The sequence below is a fragment of the Carlito syrichta genome, unplaced genomic scaffold, assembly GCF_000164805.1.
Source record: "Carlito syrichta isolate Samal-C Ts95f unplaced genomic scaffold, Tarsius_syrichta-2.0.1 Scaffold309004, whole genome shotgun sequence".
Taxonomy (NCBI): Eukaryota; Metazoa; Chordata; class Mammalia; order Primates; family Tarsiidae; genus Carlito; species Carlito syrichta.
Window position 1 is genome coordinate 219,736 of NW_007253100.1, and position 14,795 is coordinate 234,530.

At 41.3% G+C, this 14,795-nt stretch overlaps 1 protein-coding gene across 1 annotated transcript in view; it reads right to left on the reverse strand.

The window, feature by feature from the left end:
* LOC110596419 (astrotactin-2-like) overlaps positions 1 to 14,795 on the reverse strand; it is a 330,568-nt gene that overhangs the window by 205,205 nt on the left and 110,568 nt on the right. Inside the window, exon 2 of the mRNA XM_021716831.1 lies at positions 6,954 to 7,141. Coding sequence (XP_021572506.1) covers positions 6,954 to 7,139 — 186 coding nt within the window. The 5' untranslated portion in view covers positions 7,140 to 7,141. The remainder of the gene's footprint in view (positions 1 to 6,953; positions 7,142 to 14,795) is intronic.

A 14,795-nucleotide genomic window follows, 5' to 3' on the forward strand; every position in this document is an offset into this window, starting at 1 on the left:
ATGACTAGCATTCTTATAAAAAAGGGAAAATTGGGGCACAGAGACAGACACCCACACAAGCAGAAGTCCCATGAAATTATGCTGCTACAAGCCAAAGCACTACCAGAAGCGAGAGGGATGCCTAGGGCAGATCCTTTCCTAGAGCCTTCAGAGAGAGCATGATGTTGCTGACGCTTTGATTTCAAACCTCTAGCCTCCAGAACTGTGAGGCAATACATGTCTGTTGTTAAGTCATGCAGTTTGTAGGACTTTGCCACTGCAGCCCTAGGAAGCTAACACACTTATAAACAGCAGAGTAATGACACTGACAAAGCCAAGACTATGTGTCAGGCTCTAGTGCATGGGCTTTATACATGTCATCGTAGGTGATTCTTACAACATCCTCTGTCCCCTTGGATAGGTACTTCCATGAGAGAAAATACACGTCAAGTTACACCGCTACTAAGTCAGTTATGGAGCCAGAATGTGACCCTCAGGACACATGAAGTCCCCAGTTCTCCTGAGTTAGTTACATTCCTTGTGCCTATGTTTTATCAACAGTAAAACAGGAATAATAATCATATCTGTTGAATTAAGGTTACTGTAAGAATTGAATAGGTTAAGTATGTGTAAAGTACTGTAACACTAAGCACTATAACAATGCTTGTTAGCATTATTATTTTAAGAGTTTCGTTTCTTGATTATTTTGATTATGACTTTTCTAGTCAGTTACTGTTTCTCTTAATATGTAACCCCAGAAATAAATATAATAGTTCAGTTTTCACCTAGAACCTCAGTATTACATGTTCAGAAAACTAGTATTAATACTACTTAAAATATGGTACCATTTTTAGCAGTCATATCCCACTGTTAGCTTATTCTGAGTTTGTGGTTGATATTTTTGAAAGCTTTTTTTTAGCAGATAGGATTTTCATTGTTAGATTTCATAGGCAGGTAAAGTATTACAAGATTGAGTGGTTAAATCAATGAATAAAGGAATAATATGCTGTGAATTAAAAAATGCATTGGTTGGGGAAATGATCTTAAGCCACCTTTCACAGAAAACTTTACAAAGTATTTTCCCAATATTATGCAGTTTGTTTAAACAAAGCTATTGATTGAGAATCGTAACTATAATTTCTTGGATTTATGTGGCATTTTATGATTCTCAAGGTATTTATTTCTACATAGTAATCATTCATAGATTACCTACATTTGAAGGAACTAAAATATTCATCTAATTTAACTAATAATTCCCTTTAAAATCCCAACAAATAGGGCTTCCAGTCTTTGCTTGCATCCCCAGAAACATGGCACTCCCTACTCCCTGACTCAATCTGACCCATTAAATGGATAGCTCAAATAGTTTGAAGGGTTTGTCCAACTATGGAAAAAAAATGTTGGTCCCTTGGGATCTTCCCTCACTGCGGTCTACCAGTACAAATCTACAGCATTTTCTCTGAGATGCTCCTTTTGAAAGAAAAGTATTCTCAAAAGTCTTTTCTTCTTTTACATCAAACCAAATATTTCTTTTCAACTCTTTTCTCAAAACATTTTGTCACTGAAAAGACCAAAGGAAAAAACAAAAGAGTCAGGATGAAACATATTGATCTCAAACTGTTTCTACCCAGTGACTCTTGTGGAAATCTTTAAGACAAGACATACCATATTAAAATGAAATTATATTTCTCATTGTTAAAAAGGGGGAGAGGAGAGGAGAATTGTATGATCAACCCTCTGAACCACAAATGAGAACTATTTTTGTTGAAAGTAACTTAGATCAATGTGAAAGTAAAATAAATCTTGAAATATCAACGTAACAATGACAATGGCAAGAAAAAGCAAAAACAAATAAATGCAAAAAAGAAACAAGAAGTTCTGGTCACATTTGCTAGGACTTGTTGCATTTACCCTCAAGTAAACTCTTCCCACTTTCTTTTTCTCTCTCTCTCTCTTTTTTAAGTCAAGAGTTTCACTCTTGTCGTCCAGACTGGAGTACAGTGGCACACTCACAGCCACTGCAGCCTTGATCTGGTGGGGTCAGGCAATCCTTCTACCTCAGCCTTCCAAGTAGCTAGAACTATAGGCATGTGCTACCATTCCTGGCTTATTTTTTTATTTATTGTAGAGTCAAGGTCTCACCAGCTTGCCCAAGCAGGTCTTTTACCCCTGAACTCATGCAATCTTCTTGCCTTAGCCTCCCAAAGTGCTGGGATTACAGGTGTGAGCCACTGAGCCCACTAACTCTTCCCACTTTCTAAAGAAAAAGACTGAAAGAATCTCTTTTTCTGCTCTTCAAGTTCACATACAGAGATCACAAACTGAGCTGGTAGAGGGGCCCATGATGGCCTGTGCTAAGTACACCAGCAGGATTCAAGCCACAGTTTTCCTGACTCTCCACACCCATAGCCAAATCACTCAGCTTCTTTTGACTTTCTTTCTCCTATCTATAAACTGATAGCATGAGCAGATCCTGTCTCTCTAACTGACAATTTTTGAAGTTCTATCAAGTGTTTTGACCACCTGGAATGAATACTCCATAAATAACAGGCATGATGACCCTTCACTACAGTTAACATTTTAATAACAGCTACTACTTTTTGAGCATATATTGAATGTCAGGCACTGTGAACAATACAGAATCATGCCCAAGAACATAGACTCTTAATCTGGGTAGACTCAGATTGGAATCTTAACTTTAACACTTATTGGAGATGTGGATGGGCAAGATGAAAATCCTCACTAACTCCTGTGATCCTCATCTGTAAATGAGATACAATAACAGTACTTATCTTAAAGAGGTATTGGAACTATGGCATAATGCAGATGCTGTACTTTGACTGTGCCTGGCATACAGAAAGTCCTCAGTGATGGTGGTCGTTATTTTCATTGCGCAAGGCACTTGTGAGTGTGATCTCATTAAGTACTTAGAAAAATGTCTCTAGGGATTAGACAATGTTATCCCAGTTTTACAAATAAAAAAGGTGACTTGGCCAAGGATGTAAAACTAGTAGAAGAGACACTGTTCAACCTTGAAGTTGACTTCCTGGTCATAAACCTCCATGAATTACCCATGGATTTTAAATAAGGGGGAGTCTTTGTAAGAACTAATGAAGTCTTATAATTTAAGTCAGCAACTAAAGCATAAAGAGAAATGGCAGTCTACTATACAGATTAAGGCAGAATTTTTGAAGTCAGCTATATAGATTGAAATACTGGTTTTACCATTTAACTTTTGGGTGATCAAGGTTACATAGATAGTTATTTATTTTATTAACATTTCAGGTTCCTCATCAAAGGGATAGTATCTCCCTTAAGATTTGGCATGAGGATGAAATGTGATAATGTATGTAAATCAAAATTTAGAACAATGTCAAACATATAGTAACTACTCAAAATAAACATTAGCAAAACAGCAGCAAAAATAAGGCTAAACCCAATGTGCTTCTAGATTGAAATCCTTTAAATGCTGTTGTAACAATAATATTAATAGTCACCTTTACTGTGTACTCACTTTGTCCCAACCTGGATATTAGGTGCTATTTATATATTTCCCCCACTCTTACCAATAACTCTGTGAGACTGGTATGATCAGTTCTTTTTCACAGATAAGGAAACTGAAGCTCAGAGACATAAAGGTAAAATTCCAGGAAGCAGGAAGCTAGAGAGACTGAGTCTAGGGCCAATTCTGCTTTATTTTCTGCATTGTGCCACCTGCATAGCTGAGGACGACATGCAACGGCTCAGAGTAGCTGAAGCTGGGGCAGAGGACAAGACAAAATGACCATCCATCTTCTTTTTCTGGACTGGGTACACTGAGTACCTCCTCACTGCATCACCCTTTGGGATATTAATATTCAGATGATCCAACCTTTGGGACGAGGTGGATGTTCAATTCAGGCCTTAACAAGCCTACAGAGCATGCTGGTTCCACACCAGTAGTCATGGATTGTAGCAGGTTCCAGTGACTGAGCGAGAGGTGCTTTCCCTGCATGGGTGGGCAGGATATTTATGCTGAGAGAAGAGGATGGAGAGCATGGACCTTAGCTTCCAGATTTCTTTGAGATTTGCCTGGAAGATTGGGGTCTTCTCACAAAGATAAAAACAGCAGAGTCAGAGCCACAGTATCATGAATATCTAAACACAAGTACAGAGTCTTGGGAAAAGCCTGGTCCAGAACTGCCCTTTTGTTAGCCATGTAGCCTTAGGCAAGTCAGTTAAGTGAATCACAGATTTCTCATCTGTGAAACTGAGAGACAGATTCTAGTCATCTTGAATGCAAACACTCTTTTTGTTCTTGCTGAATTGTTTGTGACCAGAAAACAGGGACAGACTTTGAGCCACAGAGAAGCCTGGCCTCCAGTCCTGCTGACAGACTGAAGGATCCCAGGTAAGTCTTATCCTCTCTTGGACCTCAGTTTTTCCAACTATGGAATGGAAGCGTATATTAATCAGCACATCTTGAACTTTTCAACAAAAGTGTCCCTAATAATAAAAGTAAGTGCTCTTATGTGCCATGCTCCTTTTATCCAAAGTCTTGGTGTAGCTACATGATAAGTATTAGCAAAACCCTCATTTTATAGATGACAAAAACAAGGCAAGGGGAGTTAAATACTTTGCCCAAGATCATTCAGAGAGTTAAGTGTCAGAGGAAGACTTAACACCCAGGGCCTGTGAGTCTATGCTTATAACCTTGTCTCCCCTCCTCTGGAGGCTGGGCAGTGTTCTGGGTAGTATGTCTCACCTCTGAGAAGCTGGACTTTCATCAATGGATACCTTGGAGTTCAGAGTCTTCTGGGCATGACGGTACCCTGAGAATAGAGCAGGGACAGTGAAGATCCAGCTTACAGAGTTTTGAATGGGGAAAAGAACTAGTGGACCACAAGGTGGTAGCCTTGGGCCACTTTGGTCTGTGGGCAGGAAGGGTCTGGAGTTTGCCAATTTCCACATTCTCTACTCTACCAGACAAATTTCAAACCACGGGGAATTTTAGCAACGTCTAGGTCTTAGTGAGTTTTTCTTTCCAAGTTGAACTCACTGAGCAAAAGGGAAAGGGGAGGAACGCCTACAGTCCTGGGGAGAAAGTCTGATTTAGTGAAACTAACACTGGGCCTGGAGGCTGAAAAGGCACATTGAAGCCTCATCTATAATTCAGATAATACTATCTAGGCTACTGGGTTATAGGAAGGAGGTATATAAGTAAGTACTGCACTGAAACATAGAATATCTTGCTAAATAAATACTTGTCTAAACTGAGTTTCACTTGCAAATACTAAAGGAAGACGAGCAGTCCCCAGAAGGAATTCAACAAGCGCCCTGAGATGATGCTTACAAATTTGTACCCCAAAATTAGCATGCAGGCATCCACTTGCTTGGTGTGTGGCTGCATCATTTACTAAATATACATATAGAAAAAGTCTATCACACCCATTCCATGAATAACACAAAGGCCTTGATTTGTTCCTCCATGTGATAAGCATGCGTAAGTTCCAAAATTAACAATGCTGCCTGGTTGGGGTGTGTATGTGTGTGTGTGTATGTTTCCAAAGAGAGAAAACTTCTAATATATCACTCAGACCTAATCAGAATGTCTGATACACAAGTGCTAGTTGAAGAGGAACAAGGAAAATGGACAAAAACCAAAGGTCTGCTAGGTGTATTCCACTGTGAAGTCTCAACAAATACTGATGAGTGCTTAATGGAAGGAAGAAATGAGGGGTCAGGGATAGCCCTGCTTTGTTGAGTGGTCTTATGCCAATCACTTTACCTTTCTGGCCATATCTTCCTCATATACATTGGAGATACCATTTTTTTAAGCTCTGGCATCTGGCAGAGCTGTGCTAAAGAAGAAAAGGTGATGTGAATGTAAGAATGGTGTATTGAGGAGTGTAGAGCACCAGGGAGATGTCAAGTGTTGCTATTATCAAATCTTTCCCTAAGCCCATTAGACGCAGCACTTTCTACACCTTGGATCTGTTCTTGATTTTTTTTTCTGTCTACTATACAAGTCATTAATTACAGCTGTTTAAAGAAATCATTCATGTGAGCCCACATACTTTATAGACTATCACTCAAGTGATTTCACCCCTAGTAACCTTCTCAGCAAAGGCAGTAGACTTAAAGAGTTCTAGATGATAGTGCTAACAGAGCTGGACATCTACATTCCTTCTCTGTGCTCATAACTTCACCTATAATGTAGAGGTAACATGCCAGACCTCACTCATTCTTGGTCAGAACACAATGAAACAATCTCTGCAAATATGCCCAGTACTGTTCTTGATAGATATTTGAGAAATTCTTGAACTGAGAGAAAACAAGGGTATACAGGACATAGTTCGGGTTTGATAGCCAGATATTAACACAGATTTGTGTTCAAATGTCCAAGAGCAGCTCCATCTCTTACCAATTATATAATCCTAGGTAAGTTTCTTTGCCCCTCTGCCACAATAGTCACAACTATAAGGTAAGGAAAATGAAGCATCTTCTGTGGGCTACTACACTGGCTATGTCCAGCCTGGCTCCAGGGGCCACCATGGAATTGTGAAGGCTAAAGCATTTGAAACATCAAGGGCACTTGGGAAAGGGCAGCACATTCCAGTTTTCTTCCAATTTTGTTTGTTCAGTCACTCTTGGAACGGCCAGTTGTATTTTGAAGCACTGAACCTCAGCCGTCAGCAAAGCAGGCCAAGCACGTGACAGATGTTAAACAGCTATTCCCAGAGATGTCAGCCAAAAGGCCAAGGAGTTGGAGACCCTTTATTTTCTTCTCTGGAGCACAATTAGTTTGTCACAGCTGACAGATGATAGATGGGTATGCATCAGTCCAAGTGACACCACAGAATCCATCTGATTTTCTGGTTTTCATTCTAACCTCTTGCACTTGGCGCTTTCCCTCCATCTGCGGACACTCCCCCACCTCCCTCCCTCTCTCCACCTCACATTTCCCCACCCAACCCTCGCCACTTCCCACTCACCATCACAGAAATGTGGAGGATGTGCATCTGCTCCTCGACAATCTCTGAGGGCTCCTGGAGCGTGGGGGCAGTGGCCCGGGCCAGCTGCCCAGAGCTGCTCATGGAGACGTGGAAGTACAAGGTGCCATTCTCCAGCCACTGCTGTCTCCAGTGCACCAGCGAGATGTCCGCCGCTGTGCCAGACATCTCTGTAAGACAAGATGCAAGGCGCTGGGTGAACTGCATGGCTGATCTCAGTGCTCCAGGGAGAAAAGAAGCCACATATAATCAAAAGGCATCTACTTTGTGCCAGGATGCTTTCCCTCACATCAAGTCTATGAGCCAGCGATCATCATTCCCATTTATAGATGGGTTGACTGTGGCCAAGATCCACCCCATATAACAGACTGGTAGAGGAAGGGTTTGAACCCAGGTCTGCCTAGGGCCTCTTTTATACACGATGTATGAAAAGGTAATTCATTCTACTTCAATAGTGGAATGAAACTAAGGGCAAAAGTACTATGGAGGTTATGAAGCTACAAGATGATGGGGGGAAAACATTCGTGAGAGGAGTAGGAGTTTGGAGTGCAGATTCTTTAGAAACTGAGTTGGAAGCACTCACAGCAGAACCTCAGAGTCAGAAAGGCCCAGGAGAATAGTGGCTCAATTTAGGTACCTCAGGGTCATCTTGCACAGGAAAAGAACTTGAGAAGAAGACTGTCCTAAATCTGTTCCTTCTGCTTCTGTGAGAGCAACTCCATTTTTGTAGGGTATATACAAAAGCAAGGGAATGTTGCCTCGAAAGTTTCTATGGCGTAAAAATGCTTAAAATGCCACTGTCCCATCCCAATGTTCTCACATAAGCAGTAGGAAGTCAGGATTTTCTAGTGAACTGTAGTCAAGTCTCCTGACTTGAAGTTTCTAACTCTTGTCCTGATTCTGTTTTTCTCTCTGTAAATACTTTTTAAAAAATAATAATCACTTGAATAATGTATATTCAATATTATCATATCAACATAGTCTCTTTTTAAAAAATTTTTTATTTTTAAGGATGTGGGGTATAATGCAGGGTTAGATATACAAATATTCATTATACAGGTACGCTTATTGATGAGCTGTGGCCCCTTCCCTCCCCCAGCAGATTCCCACTACTGCCACATAGTCTCTTATTAGATTAAAACAGGTTACAGCATAAGGTACCAAAAATATCATTACACAGGGATTATACCTTTCCAATGTACCCTCTTTCTACTAAATGGGTGTGTCCCTGGAAATGTTCTAGAAGGACAAGGCCTATCCGTGCATTTTAGGAATAAAAGGGAGGAATGGTGAAGTTTGTGGAGAATTATTAAGTCTGCACTTGTATGAGATTTACTATAAGAGACAAGTAGCCTTCATAGTGTGCATCAGTAGCCTTTTAATGTCTGAGGCTTGGAACTTTGTCCCTGTTCCTGAGACACACAGATAACCTTGAGACAGTATTCTTATGGTCCCTAAAGACTTCAAATACATTCATATATACACATCCGAGGAGAACTGATGGATAAGCTGGGTAAGAACATCTCTTTATTCAATCAGCTCTCTCCATGTCCCACTTTAGCCCCCATCAAAATATAGTGACATTACATGAAAAACAGTCACTTTAAAGGAATAAGGAGATAATATCTGTTCAACAAATTCTATTGAATTATTCTTATGTCATCTAGTCCCAATAGAATCTGACTCTTGAAGGTTCATAGAAAAAAAATTCTGAAGAGATGACATCCCTTGAGTCCAGGAGTTCAGAGAAAATATTATATATCTCCATTAAAAAGTGGACAAAGGACATTAGCAGGCACTTCTCAAAGGAAGACATACAAGCAGCCAAAAAACATGAAAAAATGCTTAACATCACTAATCATCAGAGAAATGCAAATAAAAACCACAATGAGATACCATCTTACACAGGTCAGAATAACTTTTATTGAAAAGTCAAAAAACAACAAATGTTGGCGAAGATGCAGAGAAAAGAGAATGTTCCTACATTGTCAGTGGGAATGTAAACTATTTCAACCTTCGTGGAAAGCAGGATTTGGAGAGTTCTCCAAGAACTAAAAACAGATTTACCATTTGACCCAGCAATCTTACTACTGGGTATATAGAGTAACATAAGTTACTCTATCAAAAAGACACCTGCACTTGCATGTTTATCGTAGCACTATCCACAAAAACAAAAGCATGGGACCAACTTAGGTGCCCATCAACAAAGAACAGGATAAAGACAATATGGTACATATATACCATCAAATACTACACAGTCATAAAAAAGGACAAAATCATGACCTTTGAAGCAACATGGATGCACTATAGACCTGAGCGAATTATCACAGAAACAGAAAAGTGAATGCCACGGAGTCTCCCTATTAAGTGGGAATTAAACACTGAATACACATGGGCACAAGGATGGGAACAACAGACACCGGGGAACTCTTAAAGGGGGGAAGGGAAGGAGTAAGGGTCAAAAACTACCCACTGGGTACCATGTCTACCACCTGGGGAATGGGCTCAGTAGAGGCCCAAACCTTACCATCACACAAGCTACCTATGTAACAAACCTGTACTTTTACCCCTTGAATCAAAAAAATATGTATTAACAATTTAAAAAGAAACTTAAAAAAATAAGAAGTGTCTGAAACTTACTAAGTGCTATAAAAGTAAGCTATGAATTTTTAAGTTGGTTATTGATTTATTATCATCATGATTATTAATAGGGATAAAATCTAATTCACTCTTCAGCTGCTCTGAAAAAAATTTAAAAAATAACAAACTCAAACCCCGAGTCATCCTTGATGGCTTACATTCTTTCCCATTCCTCATTCAGTTTATCGGGAAATTCTTCCAAAGCCGTTCAAAATTTAACCCTTCTCAGCACCTCTATTTCAGCCACCTGGGCCAAAGCGCCATGACCTCTTGCCTGGCTTACTGCAAGGGCTTCTTAAATTGGCTCTCTTCTTCCACCCCTGCCTCTTCTGTCTAGTCTCAGCCAGGAGCCAGAGGAACCCTGCCACAGCAAAAATCATCTCACATCACTACACCCTCCACTCGCAGTCTTCTCATGGTCTCTAACTTATCCCAAATAAAAAGAAAAAGCAGTGAGAACATACTAAGTTATTAGTCCAAGTGAACACGTGCTTGGGCTTCTCTTGCTGCTCAAGGAGTTGGACAATGCTGGAGATAATCACAGAGATTGTCATTTCTTGAAGTAGGAGCACCAAAGGATCCTTGAAACCCATTGTGGTGCCCAGGGTGGGGGCACTGACCGAGTGGCCAGTCTGTGAAGGAGAGCTCTTCCCAGCATCTTCTCTTCCTGCCAGGCTGGGGTTATCTGCTCCCCACACCACCCACCTCCCAACCTCAGTACTCAAGTCTTTGGCAGTAGCTTCTCTGTCAACCAGCCAGCTGCGCCAAGGCAAGGTGAAGACACTATAGTACATGACCCAGCTCAGCACCTCTCTCATTTTTCTCTCTGCACATCCAAGCCCCAAACCAAAGGCCCAGAAAATCCCAGGCTGAGAGCTGTCACTAGAAATAGTGGTGTCTAATGCATCAGCTTCTTCTGCTGCCAACTGGGCAGGCACTTAATGTGCCAAGAGTCTCTGGAATGGCAACAGAAAAATGTCCCAAGAAAGGCCACATCTGGTTGACATGGCCTGGCACAGACAGTGGCAGAGTAAGCAGAGGGAACCTTGTGGAAATCTAAACTCCTTACTCCTAGAGGTCTCTCCAGCCTGTGCCTGAAATCCCACCTTTAAAGGGACTTCCTTACCCATGGGTGGTGGTGCCTGCCTGTAGTCCCAGCTACTTGGGCAGCTGAAGCGGAAGATCTCTTGAGCCCAGGGGGTCAAGGCTGCAGTGAGCCGTGATTGTGCCACTGGGCTCCAACCTGGGCAACAGAGTGAGACACCGACTCAAAAATAAATACTGTAAATAAATGAAGAGACTTCCCCTTCCCATGTTAAGATTGGAAAGCAGAGGGTCACAGAAGGTTAGGGGCTTAAGTTCACTGGTGAATTTGTACCCAGTTGGACCCAGCGGATTTCTGGTCCACACAATTTCTACTATAACAGTTGCTCTTACAGCATCTCCTTTTCCTTGACTAAATTATCCCACGAACCCAAACTAGATTGAGCTCTTTGTTTGCTACAGCGATGAGTGCACAGTCAGCAGACAGTAAACGTTAAATGATAATAACAGTGTGTGAAACACAGTAAATATTGAATCACAGAGAATAACTCTGGACTTACTCTATTACAAAGAAAAGAAACTGTTGCTAGAGGAGGGAGAAAGAGGGCATGAGACATCAGAGAGAAAACTGCTTTAGCAGAAGCAGAAGGCCTTGATCATTCATTCATTCACTCATTCAAGCATTTGCTTATTTATTCAACCTTCTTCTTAAGAACCCACTCATTGTTGTTTCTTTTGAGTTAGGGTCTCACTCTGTCACTCAGGCTGGAATGCAATGGCATGATCACAATTGATCACAGCACATGGCAGCCTTGACCTCCTGGACTTACGTCATCCATCCACCTCAATATCCCGAGTAGCTGGAACTACAGATGTGCAACACCACATATGGCTAATTTTTTAAATTTTTTATTGTGGTAGAGATGAGGTTTTATTATGTTTCCCAGGCTGCTCTCGAACTTCTAGGCTCAAGCAATCTGCCCGCCTCAGTCTCCCAAAGGGCTGGGATTACAGATATAAGCCACCGCACCCAACCTAGTACCTACTCAATTTTAGGTAGTTTAATATGGAGTCAAATGAGACATAATCTTACCTTCAGGGAACTCAGTCTTTAGTAGCAGAAATTCCACCCAGCCTGCTGTCCTCCCACCCCCATCATGTCACTGCCCAAACACATGTGCACTCTCCATTTAACATGACCCAGGAGAACGTGCATGATCTGGCCTACCTCTCACCATTGCTCCTTCATCACATACTCCAGTCCTGCAGCATTCACAACTGTTCCACAAATGGGCCAGACTCCCAATTATATCAGGGCATAAGTACTTCCTATCCAATCTCCCTAGAACTCTCTTCCCAGAGCTTTCAGCATTTGTCTCTTGGTCCAAATGATATCTACTCAGAGAGGCTGTGCCTATCAACTCTAGTTGAAGTGCCCCTCTCCACACATAGCTAATCTCTATTATATCCTTTTTATAAAAATTTTCTGTAGCAGTTATCACTATTAAAATGTATCTTACATATTTTCTTGAACATATGTTTATTGCCTGTCTCTCTAGGAAAGCAAGGACCTTGCGTGTCTTATTTCCTGCCATCTCTTAAGCACTTTGAAAACTGTTTGGCACATGATAAGTGCTCAGTAAATAATTATTGAATCTTGAAAATATATACACACACACACATATCCATAATAAGATGGTAGAAGTAGTAAAAAAAAAAAAAAAAAAAAAAATGACAACAATCCAAAGAGTATTAAGATTAACCAGAGAATTAAAAGAAGAATATGGCTGGGCACAGTGGTTGACACCTGTAATCCAGCACTTGGAAAGGTCAAGGTGGGAGGATTGCTTGAGGCCAGGAATTTAAGATCAATCTGGACAATATAGTGAGACCTAGTCTCCACAAAAATAAAAAAAAATTAGCCAGGTGTGGTGGCATACACCTGTAGTCCCAGCTACCAGGAGGTAGAGGTAGAAGGATCTCCTGAGCCTAGGACGTCGAGACGAGTCATAATGGGCTACAGAGTGAAATTCTGACTTAAAAAAAAATATGTAAAGGTCAATTCAGAACTCAAAGGTGGGAAAAAACACTCCTAGCTTGCAGACCAAGAATTACTCCCAATGAGCTTTGCAGAGGATGGACATATTGAAGTGCCTCAGAGGACAAAAGGAGGCAAAGAGGTTAGCTGGGTACCTCAGGAGCATGAAGACACATGTGCATGTAGGAGTGCAGCAGAATGTCAGGTTAGAAATGGAGTTCAGACATGAGTTAAGTGCTTTGAATGCTGGGTGATAGAGTATGTATTTTATTTGGCATGCAGTAGGGAACTAGCAGAGTACAGTTGATCAGAAAACCAGCCCTATGTCCATTAAAAACAGGTTAAAGAAACAGTAGCATGACCAAATCCAGCTCGTGAAATTCCCTGCTGATTGATTTTCCCGTTGCATTTTCCCTTTTCTCTTCCCCCACTTCTTCCACATAAACATTTCATTGAAGTCTTCAAGTCGTATTACAATCAAACTTAAAGCAAAAGGGGGACTAAACGCATTTGGTCGGGAACCAAGCCGATTCCCATAAAGGCAGATTATGCTGACATGATGAATATAAAATGAAACAGCAGATATTAAAGTGGGAGAATTGGTGCACCATGCCTTCGGGCGGTAGACTGGCTTGAGTGCCGGCCTCCCTCCCACTACAGATAGCTTGGTTTTATATTGGAATCATAAAGAAACACAGGAATTGCCTTTTCACCTTTCTCTGCCCTCCCCCCATGGGCTGCCACTCGTGAAATATTCAACAGGCTCAAATCCCCTCTACTACCCTGTGAAAGCCAGGCAAGAGGATCAGCCTTCATCAGTGATTCTGGATAGACCGCCATCCTGCCCAGGCAGGCACTGATGCCTTTCAGCCTCCTGGAAAAGAAATAAAAAATCCCGAAGGCGTGTTGTGCTTTTAATCGGCTTGTTCTTCCTAATCTATGGCACTCATTGTATTTTTATTTAATTCCTGAAGGTCATTATGAAAATAAGCAGCTCTTCTGATCATCAGCCATCTTGGTAACATCTCCCAAGTGGCTCACTAACCCGCCTTCTGATTCTACAGCACCAGCTGACCTTCCAACAGATTATTCACAGAAGCCCAGAGAGAGAGAACTTCCAATGAGTTTGCAAATGGTCTTTGCCTTGCCAGGGGGAAAAGGAGACATTATATGAGATGAACTCACTGCTTAGGTAAAAAGAGTTTGGAATGGTAGTTATGCTGACTTTAACCAACCTTGCCACTAGGTGTTCCAGCATTCATGGGTGACCGTCAGGCAGCAAATCCTGCTGAGTGGGCCTAATCTAAAATACTCATGTTCTTTTTCATCTTTATAATGGTTAATTAATGAAAACCTTTATCATCTCTTTCATGGGCTATTGCAAATGGTTCTATGCCATTCAGGGTCTCATCAGAAAAAAGAAGATACTCAGTAAAGTCACTGAGAAGTATTTAATGAAGGGACCACTTACAGAGGTTTAGATAGGGTTAAGACAAACCAGTCATGAGCCATGAAGCATTCCAAGGTTGGTAACAGCAAAGGCATAAGGAGTGGCAGGGAGGGAGGTATCAAAGCCTGAAAGAGCCATGGTTGTAGGAAAAGGCTAACATACAGCTGTCAGCTGGATGGATGTTGTCAAGGGAATAAATACTCCAACCTCACTCTCCTTTCATCCTCCAATTTCTTGCAGATGTCTCGTATAGGTTGACTTCATCCAAACATGCAAGGGTACTTAAGTGAAGCAAAATCATACCTGCCAGCTTTCCAGGGTGTGCAGCAGGGTAGAAAAGGATGAAGAGTGGATCTCAAGAAGCAAATGCCTCCATTCAGCAGGTGTCTTTATTGGCATCCCTACCTCCACACTTGCTTTTTTCTAACCATCTGTCAAACAGTTACCAGGATGAAATGTTAGCTTGTCAATCTGACCATATTATTCTTTTGCTCAGAACCCTCCAGTGGTTCCTACTGTCCCTTTTGATAAAACCTAACCTTGTGAGCCTGGCACACAAGACCCTTCATGACCCAGCACATGCATTTCTCTCTAGTATGACCTCTTTGTACTCCTTTCTTTGTACTTATATATTAAATATGATCAGATATTT